This window comes from Eleginops maclovinus, chromosome 7, assembly GCF_036324505.1.
Source record: "Eleginops maclovinus isolate JMC-PN-2008 ecotype Puerto Natales chromosome 7, JC_Emac_rtc_rv5, whole genome shotgun sequence".
In the NCBI taxonomy this organism is placed as follows: domain Eukaryota; kingdom Metazoa; phylum Chordata; class Actinopteri; order Perciformes; family Eleginopidae; genus Eleginops; species Eleginops maclovinus.
In genome coordinates, this window is record NC_086355.1 from 9,086,184 (window position 1) to 9,106,401 (window position 20,218).

Here is a 20,218-nt window from a genome sequence, read left to right on the forward strand (position 1 = left end):
CTAATATAAATGTTTTTTATATACTTATTACTACCAGTAAGTGTTAAATAACTAAGTTACTTAAGAAATTATGTTAAGCAAAGGCCTTGATGAAAAACACTTTAAAATATAAAACAGCACACAGTTTAGAAAATAGTCGGCAGTCATGTAGTATAAGTAATTAGATTGCAACATGCTTAACCACTGGTACAATTCTTATTGTGAAATCTAACAGGTCTTTCAGAGTAAACACAAAGGTTTACATTAAGTTACAGCTGCAACCACCATGTACTGTGTATCAATAAGTCTTTAAATAAGAGTTTAAATGGACCGGTTCACAACACAAAACAGAGTCCTTGTTTGTGTCTTTTTTAACTCCTCTGTGGGTCACTTAAGTCAAGTCAAAGTCAAAGTCCACTTTAATGTCAAAGTTTCCACATGTCTAATACATACAGAAAAATTGAAATACAGTTTCTGTCAGTCCATGGTGCAAATATAAACAAGAACATATAACATAAAAAGATAAGAGCGTAGAAAAAAAGGGGGGGGTAAAAAGGGGTATACAAAAACAAGTACCGGTAAGTAATATATACATGTTAGACACAATCAACACAGTTTGACAGTAGTGCAAGTAGTTCTTTAGTGCAAACACCAAGTCAGTGATGGGATCACATGACCTAGATACTCACGAACGTAAAAAAAGAAATGGAAATCATCCTCTGCGTCCCTCTCCTCTGTCCTGATGATTGATGACGGCACACACAGTCAGTGTTTGCCTTCTTCAGACCACTCTGCTCCCGCGTATGGAGATAGATATTTAAGGGTTTGCAGAGCACTTAAAACTGAGAAGACCCTCTCGTCTCATAGTGGTCCAAATCCAGATGATGAATGCAGACGTATTATTTTTAAAGTATTTAGGTAAATAGCCTTTTAAATAAAATACTCCATCTTTTGCATCATGTTTTGCGCTAACCATGGCATTATAAAATATGTGCTGTATATGTCTACACTTAGATTGTGTTGTTATTTGTAAGCCACCTTATATTGCACAAAATAGGTTGTTATGAGGTACAAACAAGCAAGATAAGACAAAAACCGATGCAGATCATTTTTGTAAAAATGTAATATTATGCAAAATAGCGGTTTGTGATATTTCGTAATTTTACTCCAGCTCCCCCTCGCCCTAATCTGGGCCATGTTCACTCATGCAGCAGTAACAGTGAAAAACTAACCCGTCTCTGGGAGCACAATGGCGGGTGCCCCCCTGCCCCTCAGACTCCCCACATAGACGGTGCTGTCTGACAAGCCCGCCTGCCAAACAACTCAATTAAGCAGAAAAGGAGGCAAGAAAGAGGAGCACAAACAGAGGAGCGAGAGAAAGGAAGGGAAGAAAGAAGACAGGAAAACAGAGGAGCGAGAGGGCTGGTGGCTGTCAGGTCTCGTCCACACCCAGCCGACGTTTGGCGAGAAGCAACAAAAACACAAAACAAGAAGAAAAGAAAACTCATCTGTGATGTGTTAACTGGAATTCCTGCTTCCAAGGCCACCGAGGGTTCAGAGGGCAAATTGAGGGCCGGGGGTTCATTACCACAGCGACACACTGACACACACATTAGAAGGACCATACCCATATTTTCACTCATTTTGTAACAGCGCTTTGTATTTATTGTCTTCTTTATTTCTTTTTGTCACACATATACTCTGGTTCCTCATAGAGTAAGATGTCATGTTTCGACGTTTCAAACTCTATCTGTACTCGCAAATAATTGGACACTCTCTATCATATCACAAACCTTTAAACTTCTCATAGAAATTACAAAGTGGGCAACAGAAAAGTTAAAGAACTATACTTAATGCATGTGGAGTCCCTCTTTCAGAATAGATAGACTAATCCCCCAACACCTACTCAGGACATCTGATTTAAGTTTCCAGGTAAAGATTTTATTCTGATGTGGCAGATGATAGGAAAGATCATGCCCTTTTTCTTACATCCCATTTTCGTCTTGGAGATCTGATCTTAAGTATGTTGTAAGAATATACATGTGTGGCGGAAAGGTAATCAATCCTTTAGTTTTCTGATATACTCTGTAACCTTTTCTGGATAATCGAGGGGCCTTGCAACACTGACAGCCTGGATTATCATTGAGCAACAAAAATGCATACATGTGAGAAAAACAAGATAGGCATGACGTTCATAGTGACCTAAGGGAGAGACGGTTGGCCTCAGGGGACCTCTGCAAAAGGGGCCACTAAATAATGTAATGATTTTTACATTTGGGGTTTGTAAAGGCCCCAAAACCACTTTGCCTATTCATAAATCGAGGAGTCATTTATTTTTTATTGGAAACTATTCATTTTTTTCAAGTCCAACTCCATCCCCTCCAATAATAACTTCCTCTTGTTATTTGTTTAACAACTTTCTGTTTTTATCACATGATTTTATTTATATATTTTTTTAACAAAAGCTATCAAAATTGACGCATTGGAGGAAAACCAAGGCATGATTTCGATGCTTTCCCATGTGTCTCAGTGTGTGTCTTTTCAGTGTTTTATTGATTATCCCACCACCTACAGTATTAACACGTAAAAAGCCCCTAAACAAGATATTTTGCATAGCTTTAGAGATGATTTCAGATTTTGAAAAGACAATGCTTGTCCTGTGACCACACACCATCTCAGCGCGTCTTTTAGCCGGTGGATTGGGGTAATGAGGTGGTGGTTGATGGTGGCCTGTAAAGTTGTAATGAGGACTGCGGTGTGAATAGGACAGAGGGCAGGAATGGGTGGGAGAGAACACGATGCTTAATGAGCGGGCCGGCGGGCTCAGCAGTAACCCTGTTGTATCGGCTGAGTATGAGAAAGAAGGGGTGACAGAGGGGATCGGGAATTTCAGGGTGGGACAGAACAGGAGGGTCTGATGTTATTTAGGGAGGGTATGAATAAAAGCTGGGTTAGAAAGTAAATGGGGGTCCTGACCAGCCCCTGTGCTCTGCTCATTGTGGGGATGAAATTTATGGCTCAGGACTTCCTAAGCCAAGGACTCCCCACGTTGACTGGTTAAGTGCTATGAAACAGTACGACAAAGGTCGGAGGCAAACAACACTCTGAGATGAGAGGCTGCAGGAGAGGGGACAGTGCAAGACAATGTGTACGGTCCACATTAGAGACACATGTTGGAATATAAAGTGACTGCTTGGATACACAACAACTGAAATCCAAATGGATAAATTAAGAAATAACGGTTCTTTGAAGTCAATATTAAGCAACTTGTTCATTTAAGCTACATGGGTGCTAGCATATTATTTGTCAGTCTAAAAAACACAATTTTGTGAAGTCATCTTGGCAACCAGTGTGGTAGAGTAAAGGTTCCTCACAGCTGTTTACTGAATGGTTGACTTCTGTGTATGCAGATTTAAATCTGACACTAGAGTGCCAAAGCATGAAGCTGGCTGTTTTGGTCTTTGTATAGTGCATTCAATTCCAATATCAGGACACCTCAGAGACTTTTATTGTGCTTATACAATGGCCATCCTGCAAATCCCGATGATAATTTTCATTGACAATGTTTTAGCAATTTGCAATTGTTAATATTTGACCTAACTCTCTGCAACAAGTCCTCTAAATAAGACAACAAAGTGCATCTATTGGAATCACCCCCTTTAGATCGAAAGCCTCTAAAACTGAAATAACTTTTATAATGTGAGACTGATATGGTTTAGATTGGAAAAGGTTTACAAAGGGAAATAAAAACTATTGTATTTTCGTTTAAAATACTACTTTGTTCAGAGTTGAAGATATTCCTCATTGTGGTAAGATTACAAACACTTTAAGTTAGAGGTGGACTTCAGTCACTGTTAAAATTAAATAACACTGGCTGGAAATTGGCTGTTACCCGCTGCCATACAAGGTGCCAAACGGCTCAATCAATATCCTAACTTAGTTTGGGTCGGATAATCAATATCCGACCTTTAGATTGGGTCGGACCGGCCAACTTTCGGATTATAAAATAACCTGTTCTACCTCAGTGGCAGAAAGAAAATACCAACCTACTTGACTTTTAACTAAATGAAAACAAATGTAGTTTGAGCTGTTAATTGAGTTAATGTCAAAAGGCCATTAAAAAAAAAACAATCATGGTCAATAATTGGAATTCATTTAGTTTCCTTTATATTTACTCAACATATAATATATATGCAATGTAACTTTGTTTTGGGAACTTGTGTAGCTGTATGTGAATCTAAACTGGGTATTATTAAGGTCCATTTGTACCATTTGACACTTGTGTTGCCTGTGTATGTCTACATGGAATTTATTGTTGTATCAATGCTCTTATGCGGTCCGTTAGGTCACGTCTCTATCTGGTTAAATAGCGGGAAATTACCATTGCTAAAAAACAATGACAAAGGTTGTGGATGTGCTAAGAGTGAGAAGAATTCACTACTTAGTCTTGTATTGTGGTTGTGTGTGTGTGTGTGTGTGTGTGTGTGTGTGTGTGTGTGTGTGTGTGTGTGTGTGTGTGTGTGTGTGTGTGTGTGTGTGTGTGTGTGTGTGTGTGTGTGTGTGTGTGTGTGTGTGTGTGATCGTGTGTATTGTCTTACAAGCCCTCCTCGCCCCATTGAACAACAGTGATGAAATGGAGATGAGTTAAAGTGCTAACACAAAGACTGACCAGACCCCTGCGTCGCTGCAACAATGAAACCACCAAACTCGAGAAAGTGAGAGCCTCTTGGAGAAACCGAGAGAAAGGGCAGAGAATGAGAGGGGGGAGAAATTAAGGAGCTGAACAAAAAAAAAAAAGAAGAGAAGAAGGGCTGAACCATCCTGAGAGCAGGAGGGAAAGGATGGTGGGCAAAAGGTGGCAGAATGGAGAGCAACCCGGAGAAAATAGCAAGGTAGCTAATCCCTCCAGAGATAAAGCAGCTATATGTAAATGAAAGACGTGAAGTTTTGGCATCTTACTTTGATCTATGAATCAGGCTCTCCCTCACTCCCCCTCCTCTCCTCCTTCACTCCCACCCTCTTCTCCTTCCTCCTGTTTCCTTGTAAGAAAATCAAGCCTTATTTAGGTTAATCTCACTTAATGGCATCCAGCTCCTCTTTTGTCCACCCTGATGCTAATAGATTCCCAGCCTTTCACTCGCCACTATTCACATATCTACCCTGCATAATCCTCTTATTCCGGGGTGGCAATTATTTGGAGTATTTTATCAGCATTATGATTATGATTATTTGTATTCAGGCAGGCCGTGCTAAGGGCCAGGTTGTGGCTGAGAATATCCTCCCTCCCACCAGCGCCTCTTATTCTCACTCAGAATGAGGCTGCCTGCTTTCTTCCAGAGGGGTGGCGAGTTTGCAGGAGTGAACCCCATTCAGCGAGACACATTTTCTGGGCGTTTGAACATATTGTGGAGTGAGTGTAATGAGTAGCACCAAATCACCCATCCCGGCACCTTAATACAGAGAAACATCAAGAATTTGAGGATGGAGGAAAGAGAGGGGGCTAATAATCAAAAGGCTTCCTTTCTGCGCAGGAGTAATTACACGGGTGGGTTTTGATCTTTTGCTTGTTGGGGTGATGAATAGAGGAAGAGATGAGGACTGTTTCACTATTTTGGGGTGTGGAGGGTAATGGAAAGCTCAGCACCTCGTCAGCGGTGAAGAACCAATGAACGTGAAATGGCACGGAATCAAATTTAGCCAGTGAAATACTTCTCAAGTTATTTTGGGAAAGTGTAGCAGCAGCTTTTGTTTTCATTTAATGTTTTACTAATTTGCCAGAAACAGATTTAGTGTTATGGAAGGATTTTATGGATCTACACTGTTTTCTTTTGCAAATCATTTTCAGCAGAAAAAATAATAATTTAAGGGGAGCATAAGGGGGCGCAGAGTGTAAACATTTTACCAACATGAGGAAACTAACATATTCAGTCATAAAATGTTGTCATATAACAATGTGTATTGTTTAAATACACACTACTACAGGATCAAGAGCAGGCTGGAGTGCTTTCTACAGAAAAAAGAGGAGTCTGCCTAAAGACACAAGCAAGCCCACCTACAACTAGAGGGATAAGCACAGACAAAAACACAAATATCTCTCATCTGAAATCAACAATGTGTTTTCACTGCTCTATACTTCGTACTTTTTATTTAATAAGATATAAGGATTTGGAACCCCTCTAGTGCTAGGCGGTTATTTTTGTGATCGTCTTTCCACAAAAATTGCAAATCACTTTAATCAAACATAACAAACACTCACATTTCCAATAATAAGCGTAGAAGTAGTTTCTCTGAAAAGTATTTAAAAATATATAACTACAACAAAACAGGCATTATTATATTTACTTATAAACATACTTATATACGTGGAAAGACACTGGCTTCCAAATACAGAATGGATCCACCAGGTTTAAAAAGTTCAAAGATATTTGTGAGTTATTGCAGTAAATCATTTCATGTTCAAATATGTTCTAAATGTTAGAAAAATAACAACTCATATAAAATGTGGCATACTGGTAACACTCATCAAGTCCATTTTGTAACTTCAACTCAGAGGGGTCACTTTGGAAATCTTGGAACCGGATTGGAGTGGTTAAATCTGGGTAGTCTGCAGACTCCACAGGGGCACAGGGGCCCTCCGGAGGCCCCTGCAGAGCTCCACTGCACAGGAGCCAGCGAGGCCTCCATGGGGCCCGGGGACAACAGGGGACATTTAGAAGCAGATGCCGATGAAGTGGAGGACGAGGACGAGGCTGCTGACGTCAGGAGGGACTCCTGAGTGAGGAGGAGCTGACTTGGACCAGAAATGAGGGGCCACCCTCCAGCGAGCAGCAGCCGGGGGACCGGTCCTGTGTTCACACCCATCCCCACACTTACCTCCCCCAGCAGCCGCCGCATCTCTTGTAGAGACGACCCCAGGAGGAGGATGTAGTTCCTGGCCAGAACCAAGGTGGAGATCTTGGAGAGCCTGCGGCCTGGAGGGGCCCCGGGCTGGTGGGACTGGGGGGGGGAGGCAGAGGATGGCGAGGAGGCGTACGGCACCATGACCTCCCTCAGGGCATCCATGGCAATGTTCAAGTCCTGCATGCGTTTCCTCTCCCTGCTGTTGATCTTCCTCCTGAGATCCTGCTGCTCCTCGGGGCTCAGCTCCCTCTGAGGCTTGATCGGTCTTTGGCCGCTCTGGAGGTCGAGCATGGGCACAGGATTCAGGCGTGAGCTCAGGTTGAACCCTGGGGGGCAGTGGGGCAAGTCCTGTACAGACCCGGGGCCACAGAGAGGAAGAGACTGCTCCTGCGCCCTGATCCCTGGGTTGGACAGCACATTCATATCTGGTCTTCTTAAAAAAAGCTGTCTTCAGCAAAAGATAAAGTTTGAGAGACAAACCAAAAAAAAGTCAAGGCAAAAACACTTAACTTCTTCTTTAAAAATCCCCACAGTGACAAAAATCAAACCTTCATTTCCTCCACCTGTTGATCTCCCCTCTGTTGCAGAAAACAACTGCCATCCAGGACAATGACGAGTCACCAAGAGTTTTTACTTTTGGCTTCAGACGTTTCTGGCTGAGCAAGTGACTGAATGAGAGCTTCCTAAAGTGGCAGCTCAGTTTTATCTCATTTCCACAGCTGCGTGTGGTGAGAATGACAGCTCACACAGTGGAAAAGTGAGCTAAATGCTGCCCTCACATACCCCCACCTCAGCTCAACTCCTCCCAGACACACGATGTGCTCTTTAGAGACACACATGTACATGTCTGACTTTTATTATGTTTGACAGTTCAATGAATGGTAACAACACTAGCAGAATCCCATTGAACATTAAGAATAATTAAGTTAAGATAAACCATGCACAAGACAACTATGAGTCAAATTCTAACACTTCAATTTGTTTAAATGCATTTTGTTTTGAAAGTTGTTTTGTAACTTGTATTATTACAAAAGGAGCTTTAACTTTAAAACTGGTTTTAATGAAGCTCAAATTGAACACGAGCAATAGATAGGAAAGATTTACAGGCTAACCTTCTTTTTGCTTCTGCTATCTTTGCCAGGACACCCATGTAAAAGTGTAAAGAGTAAATCTCGGTGAAGCTTTTTTATATAGTATGTTAAGAAGCAGAAAGCAAAGAAGAGTATTATAGTGAAATAGACATAGTCGTTGGCATCAAAGGATACTTTTACTGTTGCTACATTTTTAAAGCTGTACAGCCGTATGTTGTCTGTAGTGCTAATTAGTAAATGTTAGCATTCTAACACACATTAACAGTAACACGGGATGGTGACTGTGATGAACATTAGCTTAAAGATCAGCGAGTTAGCATTGTCATTGTGAGCATATTAGCATGTTGATGTTAGCAATGGCTCAAAGCAACACTGTGCCTAAAAGCCACCAGTGAAGACTCTTGTTAGCACCTGACAACATGAGCAACATTGCTTTTAGTTTTTCTTTGTGTGAAGTTAATTGAAAGCACTCACAAAAGGCACAACAGTGTGGGCTTAATGGAATGCACCTCTACAGCCATTTAACAACTTGGATGCCATTAAGATAATCGGCACTTTGTTATGTGACAGAGGGCAGGTATAATCAGTATTAGCATGCGTATTAATTGTGTCAGAGAACAGTTTTGGCAAACAGTGAATGGATACATCATTGTGTGCTAGTAGGTAATTGATGGGTTTGAGGTGGAGGTTATTGTTGCTCAGTTCTGAGGAGCTACGCTAACCAAATTGGCTGGCAGAGAGCTGGGCACCGTTCCAGACATGCAGACAACAGGCCAATTGACTCCAACCACAGGTGAAGCTGGCTTGGGGCACCGAGCAAGGCTGGAAACCTCAAATGTTCCATTCATGAGCCACAAAAAGACCTCAGCGTCACTCCATTGCACAGGGAGCCTTGCCGTCCTCCTCCTTTGCAATCCTTACCCCCCCTTTTCCTTGTAAAGCCCGTCTGAGCGGGAGAAAAGGAAGGCAGGGGGAAGAGGGGAAGGACAGCACCGTTACAAACAGAAAGCAAGTTGTTTACGATGAAAGCAGAAGGAGATGCAGAGGAGGAAGACCCTTTCTTTTCTCCCCAGCCGCTCTTCTCTTGTCGTTCAACAAGTGAAAGATGTGTGTGGAGGCGCTTCCCTTCCCTGCCAGTGCTCCGGTGGCGTCCGGCTGGTGCTGTGATTGAAGCTGAATGGACGGCTGCAGACGGACAGGAAAGGGAGGGCCTCATGAAAAGAGGCCGGCGGATGGCCCTCGCACCTGCAGGAGAACAGAGTGCAGGCAGCCAGGATGAATGTGTGCATGTGTGTGTGTGTGTGTCTGTTGTGTGTTTGTGTGCGTGCCTGGTTTCTTGACTGAGGGCCTGTCTAACAATGAGGGGTAATAAACTGACTAATGAAAGAAAACAAGCCATGATGGTTTTGACTGTATTCAGGGATCTGGTTTCTGTGTCAATAGAAGAAAAAGGACACCTGCAAGGAGCCATGCATACAGAAGTCAGAAAAGAGGAGAAAGAAAGAAGCTGCTGTCTACCAGAAAGGCGCACCTCCCCCACTTTTTTTATCCACCACTTACAAGGGAAAGAAAAGTGAGCTTGATTTGGGGCCGCAGCCCAGCATATCCGCCTCCCAGCTTCCAGGCTCCTTTTGATGAGGCTGGACCAGGGCAGGAGCACCGGTGGCTTCAGGGCAGGGGAAGACTAGTGTCTTTATGGTAGAAGGAGTACTATCCATCTGGGCAAGGCCCTCCAATGTTGGGTCTGCACCTGGGAGCTAAATGCCTCGTCTGTGTGCAGCCGTTTCCTGCGGCTGACAAACAGGAAGACACCTCAGCCAAACTCCTGGGTCAATTTATCCCACAATACAGGATGAAAAATACACCCAAAGTGACACCACTGCAATAAAATTAAAAAATCCAGTATGGATAAGGCTTATTTTTGTATTTATTTTTAAAGCAATTTAAGCCAAATAATGCCTAGACTCTTTAAATGGAGCAATTCATTTCTTACTGTTTCAACTGAGGTTTCGGCTGTAAAAGTTACACATTTAAAATAACAAGTTGGGCCCCCATTTAATAATGATTTTAGAAAAGAATCTACATTTGTGGAAAATTAAAACAATCTTCACAAAATGGAACAAATTCAGTGTAAATAAATACAAAACTAAACCAACCAGAGACTAATTTCAGAACTACACAGGATACACACTGCAAATAACATTTTTTCAAAACGAACATTTAAAAATATTAAGCATTTTTTTATATTCTCCTTTAATCAAATAAATCACTAAAATTCAGTTTTTTAAAGAGAAAAATAAAAGCTGAATTCTTCCTGTGCTGGACCACCAGGGCTTTCCTTGTTCAAACACACACAAAACAACCTCTATTGGCTCTTTAATTGAATACAAATTGGCATGATTATCAGTCCACCTCACAGGATAATATAAAGACAGTTTCACAAATGAACTCAAGCCACATGCAATCTTGACTTAATGGAGTCAATTTACATCAGGTGTCTGATTGAGCTCTTTTGTGTGTCACTTGATGGTGTGTCGATGTGTTTTCTCAGGAGGACTTATGCTGACAATGTCTGAAGAAGGCTCTACAAAATTGGGCCGATTATTGTCTGTGTCCTCATCTGTTTGTCACCGACTGACTCACTTGCTGTTTAAACAATCTGTGCAATATAAATAATTATTCATTCATTGAAGTGACAAGGATCCAACTCAATAGATAACCCTATAGGACACAAGAGCACAAAAACACTTTCGGTAAACAAGGCTCATGAAATTTGGAAAATTATGAAAGATTCCACACTTTTTGATTACGATTTTGTTATGATTAAAAGTTGTTGTTTTTGCAATTCAAAACTCCAAACTGCTGTTAAAGTCAAGTCAAATATCAACAACATTAACAAATTGAATCAGACTTTCTTAAAAATGGCTAATTAATTTAAGGTAAGTTTCAATAAAATGCACAAAATCCTATTGTATATATTAAGTCATTTCTACAGACACCAAGAGGTGCACCTGCCGTGGTCTTTACATACCGAACTGTCTTCTGTTTACAATGTGCAGAGTCTAATGAGAAATTAACAGTTGCCAGTGACTGATTTCTCCATGTGTCCCTGTGGGCAAACAGGTGCAGTGGCCACAATGGAAATATAACAGAACTTTTCAGAGGGGAAAAGGCTGCTCTGCATCAAAGCAGGAACGGAGGACACACTCGTCTATTCGCCCTAACTCCTGCTCTGTGAGGCCTGTCCAAAGACATGAGAAGATTACAAGCTGTTAATAAGGTGGAACCAATCGGCTGAAGGTCTGCTTTTGTCCTTCCCAGCATGCTTTGTGAGCACTGGCCTGGGATAGTCGGCATTTGGTGCTGATCATAGTGCGGCAGGGATAATGAAGGTGGGAGGGGTGTAAGGTTTTAGCCCTCGGGCCCTTTGTGAAAGAGAGCCTAAATGCTTCACTCTCAATAGCTGCACACGCTCAGTTGGTCACGCTTGTTTAAATACAGATGGACATTTGCCACATTCATATTTAGGGTTGCTAAGTGCGCCTCTGACACTTTATTGTCTTGACGTTTATCGTTGATGTTGTTTCTGATTTATTCCTAGATGTGGATGTATTGATAGCCCTTTATAAACACTATTCATTTTCTTGATTGTTTTCTAAAGTTTATATTGATTTCTTTGCAACAGTCAAACCAAAGCACTCTCCATTCGTTGCAGATTTAAACTTCACCCCAAACATAATCCAACTCAGTGATTGTGTATTGTTACAGCAGATGTTCCTCTCTGAAACAATGCCACCAGGGATTTGTATGGTGGTTGCTAATAGGAAAGTGTTAGTTAACCCGTCCCCCACAAAGTATCCTTAAAACCCCCGGTCCTATTTAAACGTGACAATGATGGATTCGCAGACACTAAACGTCCACAGGAATCCTTATACAAAGTCAAACACAGAGCTTCTTCTTCTTCTCACCGAGCGACGGAGGTCAGGAGCACCCCTAGTTAAAGTCTAAATGTTGAGGGGGTGGGCTGAGATGTTTCTTTTGGGGTTTTTATTGGCGTTACAAGGCCAAGGGTGGGTTTTCAGAGGTTATTCCCATCTACATGGAGGGCGGTGCAGCGAGACCAAAGTCACTGTTAAAGTGAAAGCTGATAGCGGTTTGATGGATGAGGATACACGTCCCGGTGATTAGACTTCTGAAAGCGAAGCAGAAAGAGGAACAGGCTTTGAATGTGTCTTTGCCAAAAAAAAGAGAGTAGAACAGAAGACTTGCTGCAGGGTGGAAATTTGGGGTTGACCTATGAGAGCCATTGGCAATAATGTCTTTTAGTAAAGGAAATTCTAACATTTCAACCAAAGGGATACACAAACACATTATACATCAAAGCATCTAGGCGTACAAATATACAGTATACAATATTAAATAGTGCAATTGGGAAGGTGGTACCACATATTTACAAGTGTTTCCGGATGCAGAAACGTCATTCTTTGTTTAATGCCCGGTCAGCATGAAAGACTTCTTGTTTATTTTCCGGCAGGCCTCTGCATGGGACTCGGATTGAAAGACCAGGAGCTCAATCTCTTGAATGTGATACATGTAAGGTCTCTTCAGTAAGAATTTTAGTCTTTCTGAATGGAAATTCCTATTGAATACAGAGTATTCTTACCCACATATTATGTTGAATTGTCCTGGTTTGTTTCTTCCTTGGATGCCTCCCTATGGACATGTTTCGCGCTCGGCCAGCCGGTGGACGGTCGAAAGGCAGAACCAGGACACGCTGCAGGGATCACATGTCCCAGCTGACCGGGGAGTATGGAAAGAAAGACACTGCTGGAAAGAAAAGGTGTCCGGTGCTAATTTCTCTAATTTGCTACGCCGCGAGTGAGTGGATGCTAATGGTGTCGGTGGATAAATGAAAATTTGGCTCAAAGCAAAAAACTTTGGGTGATGGTGAAACACTCCCAAACCACAAACATTCTTTATGTTAAACTGCAGACTGATTTTATGCATCTTCAACTTCTTGAATACCAAGTTACAAACTTACATTTCTCCTTCTGTTTAAAAATAAAAACAAACCCAGATAAGGAGGAAGGAAACTATAAAGTGCTTAAATGAACCTCAAACAGATTTTTCTCCAGATGTCTGATGTAGCTTATTGTTAACATTTCGCAATATTCAGTTGAATCCTCAAAACATTTCTCCCACTTGTTTCATGAATGGGGATCATCAAATTTACATTTCAAGACATTGTTCTGATTTCACAAAATCTTGCCACGCCAGGCTGGCAGATGGATGCAATGGATGTAAGATGATTCTTTCAGGCCTTGATGGACACATCTGTCAGCCTATACACCCTGTATCACACACACACACACACACACACACACACACACACACACACACACACCCTTCTCCCCTTGAGACAGCCCAGAATGTCTCCTCTGTGCCTTACAACCTCCTCCTCCTCCTCCTGCAGCTCATTCACCTCCCACTGTGCCGCTGCTCCTCACAGCCTCTCAGCACTTTAAAATCCTCGCTAAGACCTGAGAGATCAGACTGAAGCAGCCTCCACTCTCCATTTCTATTCAGCCTCCGATCTGATTGAACTACAGCAGGTTTATCACAGATGTTGTTGAAACGCATGACTGGCCTCCCACTGAGGACTGTTAAATAAGAGAGTGTGGTAGCAGGTGACTCACACGTTATTTGTTTTGGGGGTTTTTGTATGAATTAAATGGTTAGAAACAGACGTAATAACGTTGGTTTGCTTCAGTCCAGCTCACATGTAAATCAGATGACAGCCATGTGGACTGTGGTGCTAATTTGATTTATGAAACAGGGGACCCTGGGGAGGCAACAACTCACAGAGCAGACATATGCTGCAGTGCAACATGATATCAGGCCTCAGTAACTTGACAAATTGGGCTTGTAGTTATTAAAACATCTCACGCTGGCAGGGCTGCTGTGGAGTCTGATATTATCACACTAGACCGACCTCACCTCAAACCTGAGAAAGACCCAAGAAAATAAAATGCTAATGTAGGCATGTTATCGTACTCAGACTTTTAACATGCAATAAAGAAGAGTAGTTGCACCTTTTTTTGTTTTTCTTATTATCGAATAACATTTGAATCTTAAATATTTGGTGAGTTTAAGAGGTAAATGTCCTCTTTATAAGATGCAAGAACTGATCCATCCAAACAGCCTTGTCCCTCAAAGATTTAAAAAGGTCACAGCTTCAATTCAAACATTTTCAACCAACTCTAGGACACCCTGTGTGTTTCGCAGCATCACTTTAGTTTCCCTGAGTCCTGTCAGGTTGAGTTTCTTTGTCCAACAGTCCCAGCTGCTAGCAGCAGTCAGAGCTGGCAGGGCCACTGCCGGCGGACAGACATGAGCATGACATGGTCAACCTACCATATGGGACGTCATTGACACGATGCACATGCATAAATTTAGCTGTAAGAATGTGTAAGAGAGTGGGGCCCTGTTTGAGAGCATATTTTGGACTATCCATGATGCATTATTATTAAAAAATAATAAGATAAGTTAATAAACATACATCTTATCTTATTATTGTTCTTAATGTATCTTAACTCTTTCTCGAGGTAGTGTTTTAAAGCTTATTTTAGAGGTGGAGTGATTTCATGAAAAGACAAAGTTGGATCCGTTTTCGGTTGCTTGTTGAAAATGTGTCTATCGTTGTAGAGATTGTTCGGGAAAAAAAATTGTAGTTCAAATGAAAACTTTACACATTTGGATTTGGATGAGCCACAGTAACCAGAAGGACATTGTTTTTAGAAATATATGCTTTAGATAATTTATCAAAATGTCAAGGCTATGAACACCACAAACTATAGCCAACCCTAACGTATTGAGGTGGAAAAAGACACATTAGAAGCACATTAGAAGTATGTGGACGCCCTAACATTACAACTATGAGATTCTTCAAAATGTCATTCAAAATCCATGAGCACTAACAACCTCCTCTTTCAGGGTTTCCAGATGTAGTCTCAGCTGCAGGGATTTGCTCCCATTAAGCCTCAAGAGCCTCGGTGAGGTTGGACACTGATCTGTGATAAAGTCTGGGACATATAGATGTTCCAACTCATCCTAAAGATGGAAAGAGGTTTGGGGTCAGGGCTCAGTGCAGGCCAGTCAACCTCTGCCATACCAAACTGGTAAAGCTATTTCTTATGGACCTGGATTTGTGTAAAGAGGCATAGTCATAGTCTGAATCATGAAGAACAGGCCCAGCAACATGTGCAGATAAGTGGTCTGTAATCCCTTGGTCATTTCTGTCACATTTTCCCCTCCTCAGCAGATCAACAGATTGAAGATGACAGTAATGAGAACTTATTTTGTTTCTAAATCCGATGCTTATATGTTTCTCAGATTGTGGGGCAGGTGCACACACCACGCTATATCACTCTCCTGAAAGGCATTTAGGAGGCCCTCATCCTGGAGTCATTCAAAGTGCTGTCCACCCATCAGACAACTGCTCCCCACTGGCCCCCAGCACACCCCTCTGAGACCTCTGTGTTTCTGCATTGGTTGATTCATGTCCCAGTCCTGCTCTCCTCACATTCACTTTGATGTTTAATCCCATCCTGACTGCGTCCTCCTTCAAGCCGCGGAGCCGCTCGGCCAGTCATGAATATCCAAAGGTCTGCTTACTTGACAGGATTATCCCTCTTTTCAAAGCCAATGGGGACAATTCTTCAGCCACAAAAAACACACTCAATGGATCTTCTGCTTACTCGCTTTGTTTCTCTCGCTTTCCTTTACTCTCACTCCCTTCTGTCTTTGTCCCCCTGGGCTTTTACTAAACACATTGATCCACCCGATCGAGAAGTTCATCTGCTGCGGTTCATAGATTATTGAACAGACACACAAACGCGCACGCAAGCATTGTTAAGTTCTTAAGAAACTGGCTTGCAAAATATCTGATGGATTTTTAAATGGAGTGAAGTACCTGCAACAGGGGTGAAGTTGGTAAAATACGGAATAAAAAAACAAATCTTGAATGAATCCAGAATTTCACCACAAAACTGAATCAATGACGTATCTACCCATTATCAGCAATTATCTATAAATCCAATGTGAGAATAACAGTGCTGTCCTAGACGTAAAATCAATCAAGATTGGAACCATCTTCTGTGAAGGAAACAAATCAGATGCTGTGGACTAAAGTAGGTGCACAACAGCTTGAGAAATAAAGACAACGCTATGCTATATTCTGAATGCAAAGGCAAGTCCACATTCAATGTTTATATGAGAATTGTTCATTTGAGGCATCCCAAAATCCAGCACATACATCTTCACATCATGTCTATTGTAAATCAAAATCAATGTGCTGTTTTATCTAAAAGTCATGAAACAAACAAGTTAAACTTATTTATCATCAAGTGAATTTCAGGAGCACAGGACAGGGACAGGATTTCCTGCAGGAAATCAGAGGTCTTCCTCAACACAAATGTACTCTGACAATTCTTCTCCTTTATCTTAGTAGTACTATTAATAGCTGTATTTTGGTGTCTGCATTTAATTGTTTTATCAGTACCTGAAACAACCAACAAAAGTCAGGGGGGGAATGAAACGTCTAAACCAAATTTCTTAGGCAGCTGTCCAACATTTGTAAACATATATGACCCAAAACCAGGAAAGTCATCCTCCTGGTGATGCTTGAGGATAAGTAGGCTGGTCACCGAAGTCAGAAATTGACCGTCACTGTCTGAGACTAAAGAAGTGGGCTGACAAACTTTTTGGGCAAGACATTGAGCTAATAAATTCAATAACGTTCTTACATTTCGCAAGTCAATATAAAGAGAAAGAGTCAGTTTAATACATAGGGGAAACAGCAGTCATGGCTCTTTCTGAAGGCAGCAAAATAAACCTACCATCACTCAATAATAAACTCAATGATTGTCACGTGATATGTTGTTAGCCGAATCTGTACGATAAACCCCCAAAAGAAATGTTCTTATCTAACTTTTTGAAAGAAAGTTTCAGATGCATAATTTATTCCTTTAAATAGAAGGGGAAAAAAGGAGTTTCAACAACTCAAATAAAAACAGTTTAATACCAGGATAAGCTACCACTTGCTGCCTGCCAGTAATTCTTTGTGTGTGTTAGTCCATCACAGTGTGTAACGGTGGTTTAGGATGAGCAGATGAGTCAGAGCTGGAGTAAACATCAATCCCTTGGGAAAGAGTGACCTCTGAGGTCTCATATTCACCTTAGAGGTCCATCTATTCCCTTGTAAGTGTTAAATCCTGTATTTGTCTCTGACAGCTTCTCTGTTTGTTTATCTTCTCTCTCTTATTCCTCCTCCGATGCATCATAGACTCTGTTTCTCTTTCTGTTATTCCGCCACCTTTGATGCATCCCACCGATCTTTAATCCCTTCAGCTAACACAACACGATGCGCAGAGCTGAAAGGGTGTACATCTGTGCGTTTTTTCAGGAGGGTTTAAATCCAGTTACAGCAGTGTTAGACTGATGCTCCCCTTCTGTCCAAAGTTATGAATATTTAAACTGTCACAGAATCAACCTCACACTCTCAGCATCAATGGATAAGTCAGCCTGCCACCAACAGTGGATAAGGAGTTGTTTATTCAAATCCAGGCACAGGGATGTGAAGCCCAGCTGCTTCGGACCACAGTGTTCAGGCTGATCTGAAAAAATGCAACTCAGTCAGTTTCTCTTTTAACTTAAGCATGATGTTTATCTGGGTGTCTAATAGAAAAACAAACTCATGAACATACTCTGAGAGCATCAAATTATTCCCAAATGTTTCCAACATAAGGCAAAATGTCCTTATATACCATAAACACTGATAGAAAGAGGAATACGTTTGAGTGGAGTGAGTGGAGAAAAATTGTAGAAGTTCCAGAGGACGTTGGATAAGGCCGTCAAATTGCAAGACTAATAAGATTTGGTTTTAAAAAGATGTCTCCAATGCGTGGTCAGCGTTTATTTTGGTGGAATATTTACCAAGTAAAGTCATAAAACATTGGGATGGGCTGGAGGTTTGGACTGAAATTTGTGGTCTTTGCATCCACTTTAGATGTACTCCTGCAACCCCCAAAACAGAGACTTTAAAATCTTTGATAAGAACCACTGAAGTTTTTTTGTATTTTGTTGGAACAAAAGTCTTTCCAAGAGAATTGTTTTCTTTTCATTTAGAATCCATCTGTCATGGAGAGCAGTTTGCCGGTAATCATGACTTTCTGACCAGTCAGTCTTTCACGTTTTTAAGTTCTTTGTATTATATATCATACGAGAAATCAAAAGAGCAAATCATGGGGGGAAGGGGAGTCTCATATCTCTGTAACATGACACTTAATTATCCATGTTAACTGTGTTTTGCATAGACAATGCAGCTTAGATAGATTTGAAGATTCTTGATATAAATCAGATGTTCTAAGACAGTTGTGTGTCTTCATAAGGCATCAAAATGATTGTTAATTCCCGTACCAGCTGCATGGATTAGTTTGTGTTAAACAGTCTGTATTATTAACCTGTATGTTCCATATTATATTTTTTTGTTCATCAAAAAAATTGTTTAGCTTTTTTGTTTCAACATTAAATATACCAAAATGAGAATTGTAAATAAGAAACATGTGCAGGCTTGACTGTCATGGTGGGGGAAAAAAAACTCTAAACCTGTTGACCATAGGGCTCACATGATGACAAAACAACAATTCCTTTGGTGGCATTGGCCATCTGACACAATAGGTTTTAATGCCTGAATTTCATTTTCTGGGTGAATGAATACATTTGGAAGACCCAAAAGACAGAGTTTCATAAAATAAGCCACTTATTTCTGTAGACACTTACATACTTTTCTTTTTTTATCTGGTCAGAACCTCAATTGCAATGTTGGTATATGTTCTGAGAGGTGATGATTTAGGTTTACTAATTGTCATGCAAAGTACATTTAAAGTATAAAGTAGTTAAGAACAAAGACATTCTCAGATGTAAGCCTGATATTTGTTTCCATGTTTAGAGTTTTTCTTCTAGCTTACCTGTAAATAAACTGTATTGTTGCCGTATTGCATCAAATGACCTCTTCCTCTATGAAACGTCCTACAAAACACTGAAGGACTTTGAATAATTCAATTCCAGTAATGAGACGAATAAACAAATGCGTGCATGAATATTCAGATATTTAGTTCATATCGTTCCAGCTTCAAAAGCCTTTGGAAAACATTGCAACAGCATGCACAATCTGCTATGCAGCTGCTGCCTTTTCCTAAAGTGTACCAGCCTTTAGCAGGCTTTCTGTGATCATCCTCAGTTTACACACTTATTTTGCTAAGCTGGCGACTCCAAATGCAGTTTTTAGAGGTCGCCCTCTTGCCGTACAGGTATGAAAATGGAAAAGTCGTGTTTTGTTTTTTTTGCTCATTTCAGCACTATATCCTCAATCATTTCTTTCTTTTAGTTTGTGGTTGAAATTAAGCTGTTTCCCATCCAGGTGAACTCCTCTACAACAAACTTTGTTGTGATCATCCAGCAGGAAGCATGAGGAACGACTTTGTTTCACGAGGGCTCAAATGCTACTAAATTATCAAAAGAAAGTATATTTTATCCATTAAATATAGAAAACATAAACTCCTTCAATACTAAATACTACTAAGTCCACTTATTACTATTATTGTTTTGCGGAAATAAATTCCTGTTTTTAACAGATGTAATTCATCCATTTTATGACCAGAAATAAGAGTCCAATGTTTTCGAAAAGAACCACATGTCTGTTTAGTCGTTGCTTTAATCCTGCATGGCTGAATTCTGAATCACTGCAAATACACTGCCAGAAGAAATATTTGAGTCCATTTTCTTTATGGAAGTTACAAATCAAAAAATACTGTCATTTGGCTTAACATTAACTTTTAAATAAAGCTAGCTAAATGTTATTTATGAATGGTGAGTATAAGCAAAAAAGATTATGAAGGCCCTCTGTTTTCTTTAAGGTGAAATTAGAGATTCTCTCTACATCTGAACTGATCAGGTTTTTTTCATATAGCCTTCTTTTTAATAACAAACACTAATTGTATTTATATTAAGTAATTCAAAATTATAATAAGTATGTTAGTACATTTTAGGGTGAAATCTTGAACTTTTTGTCTTTTTAAATATTCAAATATTATAATTTGCTTTTCCAAAAAGAGAGCAGTTTGGTGTTGAAAGTGTAATGCAGTTTGTGTTCAGAGTTTCTAAATGAAGGCCTGTTGGGTGCATCATTT

The 20,218-nt window shown here is 40.7% G+C and overlaps 1 protein-coding gene across 1 annotated transcript; it reads right to left on the reverse strand.

Annotated features, from left to right (window-relative positions):
- Window positions 1–6,128: 6,128 nt before the first annotated feature.
- On the reverse strand, window positions 6,129–7,602 carry olig1 (oligodendrocyte transcription factor 1). The gene has a single exon (XM_063888476.1). The coding sequence runs from the start codon at window positions 7,300–7,302 to the stop codon at window positions 6,535–6,537; it is 768 nt and encodes a 255-aa protein (XP_063744546.1). The 5' UTR covers window positions 7,303–7,602; the 3' UTR covers window positions 6,129–6,534.
- Window positions 7,603–20,218: the final 12,616 nt, after the last annotated feature.

What these genes read in the sequence shown, in the direction of transcription:
- olig1 (XM_063888476.1), bottom strand. Translation starts at nt 7,302, where the DNA reads ATGAATGTGCTGTCCAACCCAGGGATCAGGGCGCAGGAGCAGTCTCTT.